Source organism: Chanodichthys erythropterus, chromosome 10 (assembly GCF_024489055.1).
Source record: "Chanodichthys erythropterus isolate Z2021 chromosome 10, ASM2448905v1, whole genome shotgun sequence".
Taxonomy (NCBI): Eukaryota; Metazoa; Chordata; class Actinopteri; order Cypriniformes; family Xenocyprididae; genus Chanodichthys; species Chanodichthys erythropterus.
The window spans coordinates 6421391-6446071 of record NC_090230.1 but is presented as its reverse complement, the minus strand read 5'-3'; the positions used below and the strand labels follow the sequence as shown (position 1 = coordinate 6446071).

Genomic DNA, 24681 nt, shown 5'->3' with positions numbered 1-24681 from the left:
ACCAAATTTAACAGTACATTAACAACATGCTAACGAAACATTTAGAAAGACAATTTACAAATATCACTAAAAATATCATGATATCATGGATCATGTCAGTTATTATTACTTTTTTCGCTATTCTCCTTGTTTGCTTACCTGAATAAAGTCTGTGTGCTGCTCCAGACGTTAATACTGGCTTGTCTAATGCTTTGAACATGAGCTGGCATATGCAAAATTTGGGGGCGTACATATTAATGATCCCGACTGTTACGTAACAGTAATGTTGAGATTTGCCTGTTCTTCAGAGGTCTTTTGCACAATTCAAATTTACATAAGGAGGAAACAATGGAGTTTGAGACTCACTGTATGCCATTTCCATGTACAGAACTCTAATTATTCAACTATGGCGAGGTAAATTCAATTTTCAATTCTAGGGCGCCTTTAATTTTGTAAATATAATAGGACCGAAACCATGGCCTTGGGGGACTAATACCTGTAAAGTTTACACAACTTTACAAAATCAAGTCAAAATACAATTCTTAGCAAAAATCAATGCAATTGCAGTGGGTTGAGGGTAAAGCCATGCCCAAATGGAACGTCAAGTGGAATAACAATCTCATGTCTAAAAACAGTAATTGCTGTAGTCTCGCTCCCTTGCTCAAGTGGGGAGGACACTGGCTGCAACATGCGGCAAGAGGAATGACAGAGGGGAACAGAATTCCCATCTCCATGCAGGGGTGAAAGAGGCAAATAAAGAAAGAGTGGGAAGCATGGCTCCCTATATTATCCGTCATGGATAAATAATACTCACTTGTTGCAGATCCAGCCCTCCCTGAGCCATTGAGAAAAGCGGGTGAGACGCAAACTCTGACGTTTCGAAAACCTTAGAAAAGGCAAATAGGGGACAGAGACACAAACCAAGGCTTCATTCGCATGTCATTACTCATTAGTCTTACGAATATGCATATTTCGCATGTACATTAGCGGCAGTTTTGCTGTTACTGCTGTCATTACCAAGCATGATTTGAATACAGACAGAAAAGGGTTAATGAAGAAAAAAAAAAGATGTTCTCTGATATGAAGCAATGAACATTAATTTCATTATTAGACATTAATCTTCCTTTTTTCATGACAGACACATAAATATATCAAACAGACGATGTATCATACGTACGCACTTCAAAGTTTATGCCACTGCGATTAATTACACCATTGGCGAATGACTCCACAGCACTTTTAATGGTGAGGAATATTCATGAGCCTGACTGATCTTAATGCTACTGTTATTCATGCATAGGAGTGTTGATAATGAATAGCCGTGTCAACATGAATAAACATAACGGCCTCTCTACTCTCTTCTGGAGACATGTTAGAAAATTATGTGAAGTGAATAACAGGCAAAACGATAGATTAAAGAGTGGAACAATAGACCTTAGTCCGGGTAGATGGCAAACTTCATTTGACAGGGACGAAAACAAGGCTGTGAAGGATGGAAGCACAGTTTGTTCAATGGCCATTCAATTAAATCTGACAACCTAGTTAGGAATAGTTGCTAACACTTTATTTTTACACTGTCATTGTTACAAGTTGCATGTACCTACTATAGTAATAATAGTAGAATATGCATAACTAAACCCAAACCGAACCCTAAACTCATAATAAGTGCATGTTGTTAATATCCCACACCTAAATATACCTAAATGAGTAATTACACTGTAACAAGGACACCTTAAAATAAAGTGTAGCCGAATAGTTTTACGAAGGATTTCGTTAAAATTGCTACTAATTCAATCATGAATTAAATCATTTGCACACGGATGTGTTACAAGAGGTTCTTTGAATAGAAACTGAATATACTTCCATCCCTCAGCCTCGCTTTCATTTGCGTTAAATTAAATATGCCATTCACACTGAAATTGTATTGAGGTTTTTCACAATATGTATTAGATATGATTTTAGCTGCAGGTTTAAATTCAACATGACATGTATAAACCAATAAATGGAACTAAACTAGATGACTTTATACATGTTTGCAACACTTTTACATGACTTCACTCCATGACATTAATAATAGCAGATAAAACAAATAAGCTTCAGAAATATTTCATAAACACAGACTGCCCCCCACCAACACCCTTCATTGATGGACAGACTCATTTTACAGGAAATAAAGGCAGCATGCTGTCAGCTGTGTGAGGCTTTATGAAACACTACTATATTAAGAATCAAATGAATATGAAAAGTATTTTCAGGACAGACAGCATATTTACAAGTGGGTTTTATGTTTTTGGATCTGCTCAATCCCATTAATTATATTTGAGACAATAAGGCCTTGCTCACACAGGCATCAAAAATCTTTTTCTTTTTTTTCCCTTTCTTTTTTTGTAGACTAAACTACATTCATACTTGGTAAAATACTGTAACGCCTTATATATTCTGCACCATGGTTAGAAGCCATAATGACAGCTTTCTAATTTCTTCTGTAGAAGAAGCACCTATCTTGGCATCATGATGACACCTACGTCATGACTGTCACAATCGATGTAGCTGTAGCAGACATTGACTATACTGTTTGAACAAATGGATTCCAATTTCTTCCCTTGCAAAATGTCAGTTTAGACCGCCAGTCCTGAAGACTGGATTTGAAGAAAAAAAATCAGATTTGTATGCAGCGAGAACAAGGCCTTGAAGGAATAGTTTTGCCCAAAAATTAAATTTGATTTGGATTACAGTACACCGTTTGTGGACCACTTTTGTAATTGGTTTGTCATTTTGTTGCTTGACAGCCCATTCACTTTCATTACTCTGAGGGGGAAAAAAAGCTCTGGGATATTCAAAATTTCACTTATGTTCCACAGAAGGAAAAAGTCATAAAAGTTTGAAAATACACAAGGGTGAGTCAATTATTTAAAAAAAAAAAAGTGTTTTTTTGAGTGAACTGTTCTTCTAACGCTTACTAAAGGTGCACTACTGAAGATTTGCCCTATAGCAGTTGAAGTTTAAAGGGGTCATGAATTGAGAAATCAAAAGAGGTCTTTGTACTACAAAAAGCATCCTGTAAGCTTTAGAATTCAAAACTTATTCTCATCAGTCCAAAAACAGCTTTTATTGAAACCAAACTTTGAAAACAACTAATTTCGGATTTTGTCACGTTATGACGTAATAGTGCGACGAAAGACTCTGCAAAATCAGATTCTACAACATCCACTGGAGATTTAGTGAGACAAGGAAAGAAGGTACAGGATCACTGGGCTAAAAATAACATTACCTTCCAAAGGATTCTAATGCTTGTGAATGTTCTGGATTCTCACCAAAATGACGCTGTCTACACTGCACAATGAATCTTTACATCGTGTTTTCTCTGTTAGTTATGATGAAAGCATTCGTGAGAGTGCAGAAATCGAGTTGCAGTGACGAGATCCCTGCATTCATGCACTCAACAGACATGTGCTCTGTCATCGGCTACATGCTCATCACTGCAACATTTAATGCCATGGGAGTAGACCTACATATAATGCTATAATCAACACTTTTCACCATTAGTTGATCTCGACAGCTGTAATAGTTCAAATGTAGTAAAAGTTTACGTAAGAGTTACGTATATAATACTTATTTCATATGCAAAGATGTTAGCCAATCATAGAGACAGAGCGACACGCGTCATAATCTGAAAACCACGCCCACTGGGGGGGGGGAACAATCCCACAGTCCCCATTGACTTTATATAGCGTGAGGCTGCCTCTTTGTCATTTCTGATATAACAAAAAAACAGAACAATGTCTAAAAGCTGCTATGTGACATGGTGTACAGCAAACAAGCTAAAAAAGACCCAGAACTAAAAAAAAAATGAATGTTTAAGGACACAAAAGTGGATACAGGCAGTGAGACAGATCGCAATGGGTCATATGAATGTTTTTTTTTGTTTGTTTGTTTAGCATATGTTGTCGCGATTATTTTCCCTCCAGTGTAGTTCTTAGAGTAATATGACCCTATGTGCTATGTCTCACTGCCTATATCCACTTTTGTGTCCTTAAACATTTGTTTTTTGGGGTCGACAGCTTATAAAAACTTAGTTGTGGGTTTTTTAGCGTGTTTGCTGTACACCATGTCACATAGCAGCTTTTTGTCCCCCGGAGAGGGCGTGGCCTAAATGCACTCTGTCTCTATAGCAGCAGTCGTTTACAGTGAAGTCTCACAGCAGACACACCCCTTCAAATCAGGCAGAAAATCAGGGTAGAAAATGGCCTTTTATTTCTAAATTATGACAACCTCAGGAAACATAAAATAATTTTAAAAATGCAGATCATGACCCCTTTAATTGAATTAAGTTAATTGCAGAGCATTGTATCTGTGATCACATGAGTTGGGCTTCAGCTGATGATATGATGGATTGACTTTTATCTGGTTACCAGTGGTTACAGGCACAAAATTTACATAAATAATACCTTTTGAGTATTCCACTGTTGTTTTGATTAATTGAAAACAATTGTTTTAAAATAAAGTTACAAAATTTATGAATGTGACAACCACACAAAGACAAATGATGTCAAACTCAAATTTCCTGCAAAATCTGACCTGACAGCTCAAATTATATTTCATTATTATAAGAAGATTCACTGTGAATCGGGTAAGGCATGGAGACAACAGATTTTTTTTTTTTTTTTTTTTTTTATGTACTCAAATTTGTATTAATTTGAATTATTAAAAAAAAAGAAAATCTTTCGTAGTGCACCTTTAAGTATTGTGATTTCTATGAGAAGAAAAGTGGGACACTTAGTTTTGTTGATGAAAGAATCACGTTTTGCCATGTTGATGTGTATTTTTACCTGATTTCCAGCAAGAAGAACTGCACCTGGAGCAGGACTGGGGCGGTACGGGATTGTAGCACCCTTTGGAGGAGACTGCAAACATAAAATAAAGAAATTGTTAACTTCAACTCAGGACCTTACAGATCCAGTCTCTCTTGGCTGATTAGGCAGTGGCGCTAAAAGTCTTGAACAAATCATGGTTTCTCTTACCTAAGGCATTTGCAGAGTCATTTAGTCATATTATCTTAATGACTGGAAATGCTGACACGGTGCACAAATGCAACATTTATCGATCAGCTCTTCATCGGATCACTTAAAGCATACCATTATCCTCTCACAGGAAGTCATTTGACCAGATTATTTCATAATGCTATTAATGCTTGGTCACGATATCCTCGGATGGAAAACTTGCAATGCAGAAAATGTGCCAGAGCATAATTTTTTTAATTTTGTTTGTGTGTGTGTGTGTGGGGGGGGGGGGGGGGGACATCTTACAACACATCTTACACAAAATTTTAACAGATAACTATACCGTTAACTAACTATATCTGCTCATATGAAGTAATTTGATTAAAATGCCAAAATACAATATGTCAGAATAAGGCCAAAATGCTGCAAACCCAGTGAAGCACATCCCCCATGCTTGCTCAACCAAACAAGAATCTTTTTAAATATTCATTGGGTGACTTTGCATAATTTGCATCCTGGAGCAGGCAGACAGTTGAGGATTCCTAAAATGGGCAGTGTAGCAGTCAACAATCTGCCCCTCATCCAGTCCATTAAAAATTAAACAGAATGGCCAGGATGCATGCAGTACAATCCCACTGAATAAAACCTATAAAATCTTTTTCCTGAACCATTTATGTGGAAAAGAAAACCATTTGAGAGAAAATGCATTTCATGCTGTGGGAGATCTGAGAGAACACATTTAATAATCATTACTGTAATGATTTTTAACATGCAGTTAGTTAGATCAAGTATCTTTAAAAAAAAAAAAAAAAAAATTATTTGACGGCAGCAAAAAGCAATAAAAATATCTATTTAGAAAACAGAAATGTATTGTATCCATTCTTTCCAATGCCACTAAAGCTACAACTGAAAACCAGTATGCTGTCTTTGAAGTACAGCAGCCTTTGAAGTCTTGCAGATTAAGAATATCACACAATAGTCATCCACAACAGTTTTTCAAGGCCAATGCATGCATAAAAATGTGTTAATGAAGCCAAATGGATTTGCTCAGAGTCAAATTACCTCCAGTATTACAGTGCAGATGAGCTTGACACACTGGATGATGGCGTCCTGACTGCCAGATATCGTCACGCCTCTCTCTGTGGAGTTAGGGAGCAGATCTCCTGCCACCTGTACCTGAGCTCCTGTTTTCTGCCACACAAAGAAAGAACAGATCATTAGTACAGCTTTACATAAGTCAGGTGCCCAATCTTGCTCCTGGAGGGCCAGCTTCACATAAAGTTTAGCTCCCACACACCTGTCTGAAAGTTTCGAGTAATCCTTAAGACCTTGATTAGCATGTTTAAGTTCAGGTGTCTTTATTTAGGGTTGATGATCCTCCAGGAGCAGGACTGGACACCCCTGAGTGACCTAGGTAATATAATGAGGACTAACCCAAACCCTAACTTTACTGAAATAAGTCATCTTCGATGGTTTACTGCTAGGTTACTGCTTGGTTAAAACCACCACACACACACATTCATAACCAAAACCACAGATACTGTATTCAGTATCTATCTAAGGCCGCATTTATATGCATGTTTCAAGTAACTCACTTCCAATTTTTTTCTTCCCATTTTGCACAGAGTGGATATGGCACACCTATTCTCAGATCATTCATATGTGGAAATTAATCTGATATGATATATAATGGAAGTAAATCGGATATGTGCATTTGCGTCTGCCACGTAAGTGGACAGATCAGATATTTCCCTGTCAAGTTGTACGGCATTAAAAAGTGATGGTGGTGAGTGACGTCAACTCAGGTGAACACCAGCTGCTATCACATGACTCTTTTCAATGGCGCAATGGAGGACGACGGCTCAAGCGATTGTTTTGCTGACCTTCAAAGATGGTGCGGAAAGCAAAAGCCAGTATTATCATTTTATCAGCGTCCATTGAAAATTGCGTCGTCTTTACTTCCTTTTCAACCTAAGCTTTTTCCGAGTCAGTACGTCTACCTTTGTTTTTTTTCGCCAAGTGTATAGTGTAAATGCAGATATCGGATAGGGGTCACTTTTAGAAGATGAAGATGAAAAAAAATCTGATCTAGTCAACAAATTAGAACTGTGCATCAAGACCTGCAGTGTGAATCAAAACCCCATGAACCGAGAGGAAAGAGCTCCACTGTTTACTTGGTGCTGCAAACTTGTAAGTCTCCAGCAACCAGCCAAACATACCCTGTTTTAAAACGTACTGATTGTTTTGATTAGTTTAACGCACTTGATATTCCCCCAACTCCAGCAACCTTCCCCTTGCCCACACCCCCTGCAACTGCATTACAGAACACTCCAAATTTAGCATGACAGACCATTCACCATTACCTCATACCATTCTGACAGCCCAGAGACCATAAATGTAAAATAAATGGGCTTTTACTGGCATCCAAACCCATGAAATATGCAACAGCGCAAGCAGTCCTAACATGGACGTCCTGGGGCAGAGGAAAGAAAGATAGGGATATGGAAAAGCACTCACCTCTCTGATCTCTTTGATTTTGGAGCCGCCCTTGCCGATGAGGGAACCGCACTGGCTGGCCGGGATGACCAGCCGCAGCGTGACTGGAGGCTTACTGGTGACTGTGCCATTTGCCACAAGAGCAGCCAAGTCCTTGAGGGCCAAACATAGAATGGATGACATGTTAACTGAAAGTTGTGGTGCGGCTTTATTGGTATTTTCAAAAGAGCATATTTTTTGATTCAGGGTGGTTTGGAACCATGGATAAAGATCTGGAAAGTTTCAGGTTTGAACCTGCAAGCATTGATCCATGATCTATCACCATTATTCCCCCTTGAACAAGAGACTAAACCCCAGGTTACTCCCAGAGGGAACTGGCTGTATGATATGCTTCTTCTACCAAGACTGCTGCTACCGACTTAACCTGGATTTTCCAAATGGGATCAAACAAAGGCGGAATATTGTCCTTTTGCAAACACAAAATGATTGTTGCCAGCTGGTTTGCTGTATCTCATATTTTACTGTAAACTAGCACCAGTTATTTGTTACTTGGTTCATGTAAGAGTTAAATTTGGTTATAAACAGGGGACAGCATACTCTGGGATCAACAATAAAGACTGCCTGATGGCTGTGGGCCAGCTTGAAAGGGATTGTCAATGGTGCCCTATGTATATTTTAGTCAGGAGCCTAATATACCTGCTGCTGTCTGTGTCCTTAAAGGATTAGTCCACTTTTAAATTAAATTTCCTGATAATTTACTCACCCCATGTCATCTAACATGTTCATGTCTTTATTTCATCAGTTGAAAAGAAAAGTAAGGTTTTTGATGAAAACATGCCAGGATTATTCTCTTCAATGGCCTCCAAACGGTTGAAGGTCAAAATTACAGTTTCAGTGCAGCTTCAAAGGGCTCTAAATGATACCAGACAAGGAATAAGGGTCTTATCTAGAGAAACGATCAGTCATTTTCGAAAAAAAAAAAAAAAAAAACAACTGTATATGCTTTATAGACACAAAATATCGCCTTGCACGTGCTTCCGCGTTCTGAATTCTTCAAAACGGTTATGCTGTATGTCCTACACCTTCCCTATTCTACTTACGAAAAAAAAAAAAAAAAAAAGCGAAATAATTACGAATAATGTTTTTGTTTTCATCAAAAACCTTCATTTCTTTTCGACTGAAGAAAGAAATACATGAACATCTTGGATGACATGGGGGTGAGTAAATTATCAGGAAAATTTTATTTAAAAGTGGACTAATCCTTTAAAGTTCATCAAACAACAAAAAACAAAAAAACAAAGAGAAAAATCACTCACTGCTCTTGAATTAATAACATTAATAAGGATTAACTCACTCTATGCAGTGTTTGACTAGTAGACCTACCTGAAAAACTCAAAGTACTTTTTATTTAATTTCTTTCTCACTCTTTGTTCTGTTGTTTTTATTTGTGCTATTTCTTGTAATTTGTTTATGTTTGTATTTTACTACTGATTGTTTACTTGTCTTTAACAATGTTTTAACATATTAGTTAGGCTAGTATTTTTGCTGCGCTATGGTAATTGGGTTTGAGAATTTTGTCAAGTTACATGTGTGTGTGATGGGGCCATTAAAAAAATTTGGAGGGCAAGAAAAAAAACTGAACCTCTGGCCTGACCATTAGAAAAAAAATAGTATTGAGTATTAAGCATACTTCAACAAGATTCGAGGCATGCCATGAGTTAATCTGGTGATTCCCATTTAGAGGATGCCCTCATAATTCACAAGGATCGTTAACGTACGTGCTTTGTTCCATGGTTTGAAAATGCCATTGTGCACCACTGACCCTTCATGGCTTTTGATTGCAATCTGATGAAACGTTCTTTACCAAAGCCACTTTAATCAATTTCTCTATTCAGAGTTTGCAGATCGATGTCCCCGCTAACAAAAGGTTATAGCTGACTGAACACAGTTGCACCGCCATTGAAGACACCCATTGATTTTTATGACCAAATTAAATGATATTTACCCACCTGTCATCCACACTTGTCTCTATCAAGGTGGGACTTGTATTTGCAAGGTGGGCTACATTAAGGAAAAACCTAGTCAATAAGTGCATCTTGAGTCTGCTGAATGTCTGCATAGGACACAAGTTGTACCAATTTGATGATACTTTTATAGTTCATTTTTGGTCATCTTTTTTTTTGTTCATTTTGGTCATCTTTTAGAGCTTTACATATGGTCAAAAAAAAAAAAAAAAACGCTGAATGAATGACATGAGAACCATCTAAAATGACATTTAACCCATCAACCAGAATGCCAAAATTAATTTTTAGGTGATCTATCCCTTTAAGCAGAGGAGGACAACTTGTTTTCCACTCTCATATTCCTGCCACTACAAGAAATCAGCTTCAACGTCCACTATCCAGCCAGTGCAGATTCAGAGGCTTTCTCTTTAATTAAACCAGGTAATAAATATCAGCCAGAATCGTGGCCCACCACTGCTGCAATCAATTAGTTGGGAGCAGGAATCTTGCTGGGTTTGAAATGTAAATAGCGTGTGCTGTCTCTCTGCCCATCAACCCAGACCTCACCTACGTGAGCCGAATGAATACGCCTCGAGTGGTGTCTCGGAAAGTAGAGCTAGGGAGTCTTTTTCCTCTCTGTTTAGTGTTTCCATCATTGCTAGGGGTTTTGAAGATTCTGTTGTTGTGTTCTTTCAACGTCTTGCCCTGAAACCTCCAGAGAACGAAGGGGAGGTGGAAAAAAGAAAACCGTGCATGTTTTATTGCCGACGCCATGGAGTTTTAGGGAAGGAATATCCAAATTATATTCTCCATTTCTATCTTGTCCTTCTTTATGGCTTTCTGTAGTCTTTTCTCTGCGGAATTAGTAGTGATATTAATATGCCTCAGTCTTAATAACAGTGACTAAAGGATGTCCACTCCCCTGATTCATTCTTGACGTCAGACAAACCCTTTTCCAGTCATCCCTCTTGTCTCATTTAACAGCCCTCCATAATAAAATATCCATTTAGATATTACTCTCAGCAGATTGACTCTGTCTTATTTGCATATTATCTGTTGAGTAAAAGGGGGTCCTGGCCCAGAATTTATGACAATTTGTAAGGGCTCTTGAGCTGATGCAACTAAGGAGCTATTTTAAAGCTGCAATATAAAGCATATGCAACAGCAACCTAGGGTTGAAAGGGTGAACGTGATTTCACCAAGTACAACATGTTCCTGGATCAACATTTTTTGTAGATCCTGGAACAATCAACCAATCAGATTTGAGGGACTAGATTACAGGTTATATCAAGTTTAGGGTTACAACCAGGGACAGGTGTTTCTACATCAGTGTTATTCACCCATCATGACTTTAGGGATAACTTATGGGTAGGGTTAGGTTTAGAGAACCACTGGTGTCAAAAGTATTCACATTCATTACTCAGGTAGAAGTATAGATACTAGGGTTTAAAAAGACTCCTGTAGAAGTTAAAGTATCAACTCAAGCTTTTTACTCAAGTAAAAGTGTAAAAGTACTGGTTTCAAAACTAAGTATACAAGTAATGTAAGGAAAAAAATGCCATTAAGGACAAAAGCTTAGGCCGTGTCACAGGGGCCTATTGTGCACTACCCCACCTCCTAAAAAAAACATTTTTCTAAAGGCCATAATGACTATAATGTTATATTAAAATGTTAATGTTGGAAAATTTGGGATGCACTAGGCTACCCGTTTCTACCAACCTCCTCACTGGTGCTTGGTTGGGACATTTCGCTCGAGTGCTCTTCTTGAGTCTCTGCCACGGACATCTTTGTACGTGGCTACATACGTCTGCTATGTCCAGTGTTGGGGGTAAGGAGTTACAAAGTTAAAATAGCCTACTTATCCAACATAGTCAATCGCATTGTCAATCGCAAACGCTAATTTATTCAAACGTCTCTCTACCGAACTACCTACTGTAGCTTAATTTGCGGAGGATGAAGAGAAAGCATCTGTTTGATAAATGAGCCAGCAGTGGAGAAATAATATCTTTTAAGAAATAATTTTTTTAGAGTAACGACCCCAACACTGGCTATGTCCTCCTTGCTGGTCGTGATTCGTGTCATGTGCAGTTGCGATGGATCGCATACAAACCAATAGGGTGTTGGAATGTTTATACTTCTCATCCAACCACAATCAAATTCACTCTATCCGGATGGTGCGATTTATCTGGATAGGTTTTTGTTTTGTTTGTTTTTTTTTAACAATGACAAGCCGGAATGAAAACAAGCCGAAATGAAATAGGAGTAATGAGGCTATTTTTAAAATGTAAGGAGTAGAAAGTACAGATAATTGAGTGAAAATGTAAGGAGCAGAAGTAGAAATTAGGCTGAAAAATAATTACTCCAGTAAAGTATAGATAACCAAAGTTTCTACTTAAGTAAGGTAACAAAGTATATGTACTTCTACTTGACACCTCTGGATAGAACTAAAGTTTCGGACAGGAATGCTGTTCCAGGATGAACAAAATATGTTGACCCAGGAATTTGTCTAACTATACATGCTTGGGATAAAAGCAGGTATAAAACAATTTCTGATGCTGAGAAAGGAATGTAAATATTTTGTTGTTTAGTGCCATTCATGTGCCTTCAAATTAACAGCAACAATATGACCTTCTAATAATACAAAATAAGTAACAAAGTAAATTATCATTGTGTATCATTACCGGTGTGAATGCATTTATTTTTCTATTTAATATTAGGCCTATTTACTATTTAAATTTTAAACTGCATTTCTATAACTGGCTATACATACAATCTTCAAAATATATTTAACAACATTACATAAATATTATAATATTAATAATACTAAATTTTACTTCATCAAATGCATCGTTTCATGGAATGAGGAAATGTTTGCACATAAGAACCTTGTGCAGTTATTAGTGAATGAGACCTAGTCTTTCATGACATTTTTGGCATCCAGACTTTCACAATCTTCTCCCTAAGACCCACAATTCTCTGTCTATTCAGTCATATATCATCCAAAACTGAGACATGGCCTTTAGAAGTTATCCGTGTTCTCAGCTGACTGCAAGAGCAGGCGAAAACATTCAGGATCAAAGCCGGGCCAAACCTCAACAGAGCTTCTTGTAAAATTCAGCCAGTTATGCACATGATATTCTCCGCATAAATGAACCTCGCCACCTCAGGGGTTTCTATGGTGACTCTTCGGTTATGGATAGGGATACGGGCTTGTGCGGCGGACAGGGAGAGGGAGATTCCTAACAGATGTTTAATGAATGGCTCCCTCCCTGCTATGAAAGGAAATCAAATACATAATGGATTTAGCAGGAGTGAGAAGATTCATTATTACTTGGTGGGTGTAGAGCTCACATGCTTCAGGCAGACAGACACACCTCATTGACTGGCAGTTATATAACTCTACTGATGCTATTAATAAAAATATGAATGTGTGACTCATCTATATGTATGTTTCTATAAACGACTGTGTGTTTTCAGATTTGCATTTGGTTCTTTATGCATTTATTTATTTATTTTTTTTTTACAATTTCCTCCAAATGTACTTAAAGCTTAAAGGCCCTTTCACACAGGACGCGGTATGTGCTGCGCTGCGCTATGAAACCCATTTGTTTCAATGGCTTGAGCCGCGCGAGGATTGCGTCGACCAAAGGTGAAACAACAATCAAATGACTACTTATAGAACTCCCGGTACAAGTTTGGAAAACTCCGCCTACTGTGCTCTGGCCAGCGCAGCGCAAATCGCTTCGTATCTGAAGGGCTGCGCTGAACCCAGTGGTCTGTAAACTGTAATCACTAGCTTCAGGTAACAGCTGCACCATGTGTTCACAAGAGAGTCGAATTCCAGCGTGTGACCTCCGTAGGCTCAGGCAAAAGAATTGACATAAGCGCAGAGGATAGAGCAAAACAAAATGCCGGTCATGAATTCAAGTCTAAAACGAGAAGTTTTAAAGAAAAATGTTGGAGGATTTCAATATAAGAGAAGAGGAGCTACGTCATACATCGGGTCAGAGGTCACCCTTCCGCCAGATCTCGACTCACTCGTGAATACACGGACGGCAGCTACTGGAAGCTAGTGATTACAGTGTATAAAGTTATAAATATGGATATTTTTCTTACAAAAACCCATCGCTTTGCATCAGAAGCTTTGCCTTTACTATGCGCTTTTTTGGGCTTCACTCCATTCACTCCCATTATAAAGCAGCGAGAATATTTTTTTAATATAACTCTGATTGTGTTTGGCTGAAAGAAGAACGTCACATACAGCTAGGATGGCTTGAGGGTGAGTAAATTATGGGATAATTTTCATTTTTTAACTAACTCTTTAAGACTGCCATTGCTCTGCAAAACGGATCCCGACCCCTAAACTCAACGTTAACATTGCTGTCAGGAAAGAAATTATTTGAAGTATATGACACACATCAGCTTCAAATGTTTTTATTTTTGTAGTCCCATCGCATTCTGGGACGTCTAGCATGTTTTTTTGTTTGTTTTTTTTTCTTCAGAGAGCTGTATGTCTCTTTTTTAGCATTCGTTCACTGGCATCACCAAGGGAACGTATTGTGTAGGGGTTCAAATTACATTTCTGATTCTACCCTACAACAGATAGGAACCCCACTGATATGGGATATAAGAAAACTACCCACGACTGTTTCATCCAGCTGTTCTCACAAACCATGTCTCAAAAATAGCTGAAATTCCAACACACAGAGTTCGAAAGCGTTCATCCTAACAGCTTTATTGCTGCAAATCGACCAAAAATCATCCATTTTCAGCGCAAGTCATTATTTGCAGAGACTCTTGGCGATGCAACAAAGTTGAGTAGACTATACATTGGGATAAAAATATGCCTTTTTTTTTTCAAATAATTTTATTTGTTATTTAAAATAAAGATCCACAATAAGTACAAGTTTTAATGAAGCAAATAAGGTCATTTTTTTCATGGAAAGTATTTTCATGCATGCTTATGTTATATTTTATGGTTATTGCTCTGCGTGATTGTATATGCAAGAGCAGTTTTCTAGTACTTACCTCTTCCAGTTTGATTGTGATCATAGTGAAGGCTCTAAACACACATTCTGTGGCGCCCGTGATGGTGATGATTCTCTCTGGGCATGAGCCTTCTGAGATGTTGATACGTGCACTGCTCTGTATGGACAGAATAGTACATAAATAAATGGGATGTACACTGAAAAAATGGTGTAGGAAAAATTGTCAGTAGTACTTAAACCACTAACTGTTATTTTACACTGCAAGTTGGCAAAAACACCTTAATCCTTAATGAAGGTGCGCTAGGCAACGCAACAAGAAATTTAGTTTTAGGCTTGGTATTCAACGTTATGAAAAAATAATATACTACAACACATTCCTATACAGACAGGATTAGATTTCTCAGAGGATGCTCAAGAAAATAGTAGTCAATTTGTTCTGTATTTTTTATTTTTTTACCAGGGTTGTGTGAGAAAAACACAGGCGTGTTCGATTCGGATGGGATTAAACTCAAAGTACGTCTATGAAACACAAATTTACCTGACCTCCTCAGGGAAACTAGTTCCGCCCGCATAGGTCTCATGTAAGGTGTGCATATCGCATGTGTTCGGTCCAAATGTGTGCATGTCTCCAGCAGAGATCTGGACTGGGCTGAATGATTCATTTTTCTACAGGGCTCTGACTGTCGGCTTCACTTAAACTGATCTCTCTATCAATCATCCACAAATGCGTGCAAATGCAACCGAGTTAAGTCAATGGTGTATCAACGGTATCATGTACATCATAATCAGATATTTTATGCAATTTATGTATAATAATCAGTATATATTATTATTTATAAAATGTATTGGTATTTATATCAATACTAAATGTATGCAGTAATAAACAGAGTTTACTGTAGTTTATGGACAATAATCCATTTTTTTAATCACATAACAGTATATAATGCAATTAACGTCTAGCACACAAAACATGTTAGCGCATATATTTGGATTTAAGCCAGGTGAGAGCTGTATGTGAGCCCAAGTTTATTTCCCACATGACTGCAGTTTTAGTTTCGCTTTAAATAAATTTGTTTAGGCTTGGCATTTATAATAATTAGTTCACTAGAATTTATGTTTGTTTTATACTTATATTTTTCATTTCTGTTCTGAATACAGTTACATTTAAAGGAATTGTTTTGTAGCAAGGGAACCTAAAACAAATGTTATAGTGTTAATAATGTTTGTAAATGTTTCATTTTATATACCCGCATTTTACTTTATTTCTGAATGTAATAATAAATTGTGACTTATACACCGATGCAACTTATGTATCTGTTTTTGTTGTTGTTGTTGTTGTCTTTCTCTTAACAATGCAATTTTGACCCAGTGTGACTTAGTGTGCTTTCACACTTGGTTCGATTGCTCCCCCCTCCCCCTGCCCCCACTGGACTGTGTTCACATTATATTATTTGGGTCCGACCCGCGGTTCGTTTGCGTCATCAAACCAGCAGCTGTTTACTCCGTTGCTTAGTAACGACGGCGCAGGAGAAGGCGGCAAAATGCATAACGTTGCTCTCCTCACTTTCATATTTTTGTTTTTGAACCGTTGGTTTTGTTCATAACGACACTTGCCTCCATCTGCTGCGACTGTAGTACGAAAGGTGAGCAGAAATAAGAAAGGCTACGCTACAGCACTCTGTTGCATCACGTCAGTCACGCTCATTGGGAAAGTGAGTTAAACACACACACAAACACACACTTTTATCAAATAATACGGCATTAATAGCGGTTCACTTCCGCAATTTGGTACGTTTGCATTCATATCAGAAGCGAACCGTACCGGAGTTCACTCAAGGGTGCTTTCACACCTGCCTCATTTAGTTCGGTTGAATCGTACCAGAGTTCGTTTGCCCCTTTGGTGCGGTTCGTTTGGGCAGGTGGGAAAGCAGCAATCGCACTCGGGTGCGCACCAAAAGCGGACCAAACAAGCGTACCGAGACCTGCTTGAAGAGGTGGTCTCGGTACGCTTTCAAACGAACTCTGGAGCGGTTCGCTTGAGATGTGAAAGCAATCGACCCAGTTAACGGACCAACGAACCAAACTATATAATTTTCATAACGGAAAATATGATATAAAAATCAGTAATGTCTGATTCTGTGAGTGAGCACATTATTTACAATATCTGAAAGCCAACGAGCGCCTCTGGTGTGTAATTACACTTCTCCGTGCGAGAATGCTGTCCCGACGAAGTCTCAATTCCCGCTCTGCTTCATTATAAAATTCAAATGGTCTCTCTCGACAGACGGACAACAGTTCGCCTACTAGACAGCGCTGGGAAATCCAGAGATGGAGAGAGAGAGAAAGAGCGCGGGTTTGAATTTGCCGCAGCAAATATGAATTAACTGCGGGAGAGAGCTACATTTATAAAGTGTTTGTGTGTGTCTCGACAGTTACAAATAAAGCCACAATAAACTCATGGAGCAAACTTGTCAATCATTATTTTGATGGATGATGCAGAGAAAATTCTGACCAATAAGAGGACAGTTTTACTCCCATGTGACTTACCTTAACGCATTTTGGTACGCTTTGAAATTTTGCCATGTGAAAGCGAACCGAACCAAGAAAAAAAGCAACATTGTAACAAATTTAGTCCCTGTTTCGGAACAAAACAAGCGATCCATAGGTGTGAAAACACCCTTGAACCGCACCCCAGACCACCCTTTTTAAGCGGACTCGGGTACGGTTCGCGGGTGCGCACCCGAGTTCAGAAGACCGTGTTCACATTATCCAAACGTACCGACCTCTGACGTCAATCGAACCCGGGTGCGCACCAAAAGTGCTAATGTGAAAGCACCCTTAAAGTATAGTTCAGTTTTGACTTATTTTAAAGAATATATGGTAGTAGAAAGCAAAATGTATTTTTATTTTTTTATAGATGCAACTTACCCCAAAAATTACAGTTTTGTCATCTTTTACTCGCACTCATGTCATTCCAAACCTGTTTCTTCAAAAGATTTGGAATATAGTGCACTTTTCTTGTGCTTTTTTGTGAGCTTCAAAGTCCCTGATAACTATGTTTTTGCTGTATGGAATAAAGCAGTGTGAACATTCTTCAAAATATCTCCTTTTGCATTCCATATATGAAAGAAAATCATTTGGAATTTGTGTGACAAGAGGCGAGTACATGATGACAGACTTTTTTTTTTTTTCTCAGGAAGAGCTATTCCCAATCCATAATAATAGCACTGAACAGCAGGGAAAAACATCCAATTGCAATATATCGGGCCCAGGATTGACCCCTGTGGTGTCCCAACTAATGCAATAGAAAATGCCTCATGTGCAGGCTTGTGTTCACATTTGCCACCCTCAAACCATTAATTAGGTTGAAAAAAACAAACATTTTATGTAATTTTATGTTGTTAGGATGCAAAAACCATTAGATAAGGGTGCAAGCAAGCTAGAGAATAAGAGTCAGTGTGTGTTTCTGTTAGCTGATGAAGAATTTCTACTGATCATCAGTATTAGAGAGAAAAAAGAAAAAAAAAATTCTCCGAGGGACATGCTCACCCACGCCTGGGTTTTTCTTCCTGGTAACCCATTTAAATCTTTATCCGGAAGCTATTGTTATTAGCAGCTACCTTGAAAATTCCAACGCATTCATATGAAACTAATGAATTTGTGTTCGCTGCATGTGCGCTGCCATGCGCCCTTGAGATGAAAGGCTTCATTTAAATATTCATGTCTTCTGCAGTCTTTCAGCTTTAAAGTGGCAGACATCAACATGTTTTGAGGACATATATGGGAAATAAGGGCGTTTCTGTGTCTTTTTTTTCCCAGCGTAAAACCCCATTTATGTATACAATTCCATGTGGTGCTAGCTTCAAAGGAATGCCTTCGGTTCTACATGCATGATGCATGCTGAGAAGCTGAGAAAGACAACATCTATGAGTAGCATGTGGCGTACCTCCTCTCGTATCCTTTTCACCGTCTCTCCTTTCTGTAGGGGAAGAAAAAGAGGATCATAAAGCACTCATTGCCTTTGTTTCATGTTTGTTTGTGTGATATGTTGTTTTCTCAGAGTGACTGTCTTTCACTATGCCATATAGCAGAGGATAAAGTGAGTTTGACTAGTTGAACAGATAGCTGAAATTAATATCAATTCTGCTTCACTACACAGCAGTATGGCATCTGCATGCATAGGCCTCGGGGGAACAGGTTTTTCAATCGAAGACCCTGCAATTGGACTGACTAGGGAATCAATAGTCCATGAATCACTTAGATAGCCTCAGATAGTGTCTTGCTATCTCAGACACAGAAGCTAACATGTGCGGCGTAGTCTTGACTGCAGATCCGAAGACCTGCTTTATCATGCTTGACTGGCATTTCATTGTTTTTAGATGGGCTAAAAGGATGATTGGATGTGTCATAACAGAGGTGAAGTGGGGCTTGGGTGGTTTTAATTTATCAAGGAAATTGACATTTCAGATGAGACGTTTTCAAGACCACCCATCTTAGAAAACTACCCTTAATGCCAATACAAATTTCATGTCACAAAATTATTTTAAACTTCAAACTGATGCATGTAGCCACGTTTGCAGATGCTTATTCATTAAGCTAAATATAACCTAAGCACTCTTTTTCAGAGCTGTCAACATATTTCATTTGAATTGAACAAAAACAAGGATGCAGAAGAAGAGAAGTACACTTTTTTACAATGTTGTACAGTTGTGTACTTGTGTGTTGATCGTTTGGCTAATGAAACTTATATAACAAATTATATATAATTTGCACGAAAATTACGCAACTGTACAACATTGTAACAAAATGTATATATATATATATATATATATATATATATATATATATATATATATATATATATATATATAGTTTGTTTCCATGAAATGAAGACAGCTTAAAAGCGAGTCAGCATTATTGACAATGAGTTGTGGAAAAAATAGTTTTATTGAGACTGATCACTGGAGGTGTGGACAGGCTGCTGAGTGGAACTGAAGCGAGAAGGTTCTGACTGCAGACTCTTTAGACTCTTTTTGTGATGTGCATTTTCAGTCAACTGCGCTTAACCCTTATCACCTAACCCAATTTTCACCTAACCTAACCCAACCCTATTTTATTTTTTTTATCATTATTATTCACTGTAACCTCTGTTCTCTCTTTTATGTTTTTTTTTCTTTCCCTGCTCTCTGTCTCTCCTCCATTTCAAGGTATTTTGCCCTTTTTTTCAGGATCTGCATCTTAAGAAACTTAAGAAACTACTATCATCTGTAAAGGTGTATTAGAGTGCAAATATAAACTAATATATATATATATATATATATATATATATATATATATATATATATATATATATATATATATATATATATATATATATATATATATATATATAATATAAAAACCTATTTAAATAGTTAATACTTTAATAACTTGATGCATGTACCAGCAGTACTAATACTAACAATACCAACAATACTAACTAAAAATGTAACTGATTCTCATATGCCAACCACACTGAATAATATAGGCATTAGCTTAATAGGCTACTACACTAGGGGTGGTTAATCTGTCTGATTTCCCGATTCGATTCGATTACGATTATTGAAGTCCCGATTCGATTACAGTCGATTTTCGATTATTAACGATTCTCGATTAGCGATTATTGATTTTCCATTTCACAACAGTAAACGAAAATACACTACAAAGTGATTGCAGTATTAAAAAAAAAGTCAGCTACTGAATTACTTAACTCTTTCATTGAGTAACAACAACTCAAAGCACTTTCTGTGTCTTGTAGTTATAACTTCAGAATTATTTGTATGTAGCTTATGTTCTGTAGAACACAGAAATGAATACATCACATTGTGTTGTGACTCATCAAGTTGAACTAAACAATAACAAATAAATGAAAGGCTTATTTCCTTTAGGAAGTAGATCAGAACCAACATACTGTAGAAATTTGACAATTTTCTTCTAGAAAGACAATGTGTTCAGGTGGAGGAAGACTGCAGGTTGCAGTCGAAACATGTCAAGGTAAAGAAAAAGTTTCGGTGGTTTAAATCGGCGCTTGTGACTTAAAGTCGAGTGCTTTTACTGTAATTTAGGCAAGCGCGCTCATAATAGAAGCGATTGAGAGCGCGGCTCATGGTTGCATAGCAACGACAGACGCCACTGGAGCGAAAGCGCATTGGAAAGGAGAATGCGGCGCGGACGCGATATGTGAATGCCCCTTAGAACGGCGACTTTTTCTTTGCATATCAGACAGGTAGCAACTAGAGAATAAGAATAATTTAGCGGGCCGGATTATGTTTTATTTTTGAGATCAGTTGCGGGCCGGCAGTTTGAGACCACTGATCTAACGTCTTTGCTGCTTACTTGGCGGCCACGGCCAGTGCAGCTGGCATCCAACTTAAAGGTACATTGCTGCCCCCTACAGTACTGGAGTGTGAAACAGATTAGTGGGGGAAAAAAACAGATGATGACTGCGTGCGTGGCGGTGGGTGGTGGGCCGGCCCGCCGGCCGTCCTGGAGTACCGGCCGTTCTGTGATTCTCCAGATCACACAGATGGCCAGTCCGCCCCTGGCTGGGTGGATCGGTTGGTTGCTCGTTCCTGGTTCTTCCATTTTACACACCTGCTCTGGCTGCCGTTACACGCGCTTGCTAACTGGAACTGGGCGCGTTCGTGACGTTCAACTCCCGGTATAACATTTTTTACAAAATAAAATAATGCAAAAAAAATAAATAAATAAAAAATCGATTTTTGAAAATTTAATAATCGATTCATACTTGTCCATAACATACTCGCGATTAATCAATAATCGATTTTTTTCACCACCCCTATACTACACCCAGGATAACTTTTTAAAATGTTTGCATTTTACATAGATAAACTTTAAAATCAGTTTGGCTAAGGTGACACTTAATCTATGTCATCCTTGTTACCCACATGTCAAGAGCTGTTACTCTGGAAAAGTAACACGGCTGACAGTAACAGGTTTGACAATTTCAAGCTAATTTGCTATTTGCAAGCTAATAGACCAGAGTTGCGTCCCAAATGATGCACTTATACACTATGTACTTATGCTTATGTACTCACCCATGTAGTGTATGAATTTTATTAGTTTATTTTGTCATTCAACATCGGAGTCTGATCCCCCCTCCCCCTCCACAACGTAATTAAAGCTGTGACAGTTGAGTGCAGGTGTCCAACATTCCACACTTCATTTTTTTCTGTTAATTTAGTGCATCATGAATCCTGGTTGAGAGATGATGTAACTTCCTGGAAGTGATGTCACTGGAATATACCATTATTTTACTATTTTTGTTTGGCAAGGGTAACAGGGCTGACATGAAATCAGTGGACACGGATTACATAATTTATATTTCATAAAAATATTGTATACTTATGCCAAAATATTGCTTAACAATAGGACTATATATAGAGCAATATGCAAATATGATGTTTATATCATTTTGTCCTCAATTTGCAAATTAAAGTCCTGCTGAAAAAGAACAATCATAGCAAGGGACAGGCCAAAAACCTTACCCTTATCAGCATAAATGCAATTTTAATTATTTAAAATAATATTTAATTGACTTTAATTTGATGTAATAATAATGAAAGTATTCATAGTATTATTATGTTTTTAAACCACAAATTTATTTGTTGTCATAGTACTTCTATATCTAATTATTTCTTAGGGACACAAAAGGCACCGATTTCATGGAATGACTCATAGACATATTTATTTAAAAAAAAAAAAAAAAAAAAAAAAAAAAACTTATATAAATATATATATATATATATATATATATATATATGAAAATAAAAATATATATATATATGAAACACAATACAATTTCCAAAACTTTAACAAAATATAAACGAAAATGAAAAATATAAGAACAAATATTTAAAAAAATGAATGAATATAATATAAACTATAATAGTATCTCATTGATACTAAAATCTAACTTAAGTTTTTCATAATTGTGTACATTATAGTTTTGTATTTTTGTCAGCTAAATTCAGCAAAATCTATGACTACAACTTTTTTTTTTTTAAATAGTTTTCATGCATAACATTAATTAAAAATGTAGAAAATTTCAATTCATTGCAACAACCTATGCAAGAATGTTTTACGAACAAAGAAGCTAGCATGAACAAAGAAATTTGTTCTGCTTGTGTTTTATGAATGACGCCCACTGAATGACTCTACATCCATCATTGGAGGCCTCTTTTTTATGTCAAATGAAACATCGTCCACTGTGGCCAAGCTCTTTTTCTCTTTATAATACACAATTCACCTTCATTTCTTTCTCCTGAAGATGCGTTATGAATAGTAATCGACTCTAGATAGCCCTCCCCCACGAATATCTCCAATGAAGATTTGTGATGGAGAACCACCGGTAACAGCAGAGATTTAGTCTAGGACTGTGTTTAATCTATGTCCGGGAAACCAAGCCTTGGTATATTGATTTCACAGTGTGGAGATATACACCACAGCCCTTCATTCATTTATTATGCTTCAGAGAAAAACAACAGAGGGAAAAAGAAGACAACAGAAGGTGTCAAAGTCATAATTTATCTGATCTTATACTGGAAGGTGATTAAGCATTACATGATCATCATTCCATAAATGTCACCCAAAAGCCTTGGGACAGCTACATGCGATTTCAATCCGTGATGAGAGAACATATTATTTAAATTAGGCCAATGATACGACTAACTGTGGAATAAATTAATGCATCAAACAGATGAGGGCTTTTTAACTTTTTCTTTTTGATACAGCAGTGTTACACTTTGATTTAGGAAATTTGCCAGTACTGGGAACTACAGCCAGAAAGATACTTTAGTATTGATGCAGACACGAATGCCTGGCCAACAAACTGAAACAATGCATAACCTTAGTACTCAAAGGGCGATAGAGTTATCAGTGTGTTACCAATGATAGTAGTTGATCTGAAATAAAAAAACTCACTGTAGTAGAATATAATTTAAGAGTTAATGAAAACTATAGTGCCCCTTGTGGCAACGCTGAAAATGAAACACACACAATGAGCTACACTAACTCAATTTTTTTTTTTTTTTTCGCTGCATTTCCAAAATATGAAATCGAGTTTAGGAACGTTTAGTCACAATTTGTTACTATTGTTCACTGGAGAAATGCTGGCAAAATTGTATAAATTCATATAACTTCATTTTCGTACAATCTGTTTACGACCCTCTGATGGTTAGATTTAAGGTTCTGCCATGATAGTAACTGATCTGAAATCAAAAACTGACTTAGAATATAAATTAAAGGGTTAGTTCACGTAAAAATTAAAATTTTGTCATTAATTACTCAACTTCATGTTGTTCCACACCCGTAAGACCTTCATTCATCTTCGGAAAACAAATTAAGATATGTTTGATGAAATCCAAGAGCTCTCTGACTCCTCCATAGACCAATTTAATCTAACTCCAATTTAATTACCACTGTCAAGGCCCAGAAAGGTAGTAAAATAGTCAATGTGACTATAGTGGTTCAAGCGAGAAATTGTTGAATAAAGTCGTTATTTTTGTTTTGTTTTTGCACACTAAAAGTATCTTTGTCACTTCATAAAATTAAGGTTTAACCACTGCAGTCATGTAGACTATTTTAACAATGTCTTTAGTACCTTTCTGGGCCTTGACAGTGGTAATTAAATGGCTTTCTATGGAGGTAGAGAGCTCTTGGATTTAATTTGTGTTCCGAAGATGAACGAAGGTCTTATGGGTGTGGAACGACATGAGGGTGAGTAATGAATGGCAGAATTTTCGGATGAACTAACCCTTTGAGCTAACGACAACTATAGCGCCCCTGCTGGCAATGCTGAAAATGAAATGCACACAATGAGTTACAGAAACTTTTTTTTTTTTTTTTTTTTGCATTTCCAAAAGAAATTTTTCAACATTTTCTCAAGGGGCGAGAGTTATCAACATGTTATAATTCAGTTAGCTATGTATTATCATGTTGACAGTTTAACTAATTTTAGCAAACTTACTCTGCCAAATTATCTTTAAACTCTTGTTCTGCCATGATAGTAGTTGATCTGAAGTCAAAAACTTCAGTAGAATATTTAAATCAACTTAACGACAACAATAGCGCCCCTTGTGGCAACGCAATAATGTAACGCACATGTTGAGCTACGCAAACATGAGTTTTTTGTTTCTCTGCCTTCCCAAAAGTGTC

The 24681-nt window shown here is 37.3% G+C and overlaps 1 protein-coding gene across 7 annotated transcripts in view; it reads right to left on the bottom strand.

The window, feature by feature from the left end:
- pcbp4 (poly(rC) binding protein 4) overlaps window positions 1-24681 on the bottom strand; it is a 97079-nt gene that overhangs the window by 13450 nt on the left and 58948 nt on the right. For all 7 annotated transcript variants that reach the window (XM_067395886.1, XM_067395889.1, XM_067395890.1 and 4 more), the window contains 6 exons: window positions 18413-18445; window positions 14507-14623; window positions 7497-7628; window positions 6042-6170; window positions 4809-4883; window positions 794-865 (listed from right to left, as the gene is read on the bottom strand). In XM_067395886.1, coding sequence (XP_067251987.1) covers window positions 794-865; window positions 4809-4883; window positions 6042-6170; window positions 7497-7628; window positions 14507-14623; window positions 18413-18445 — 558 coding nt within the window. The remainder of the gene's footprint in view (window positions 1-793; window positions 866-4808; window positions 4884-6041; window positions 6171-7496; window positions 7629-14506; window positions 14624-18412; window positions 18446-24681) is intronic.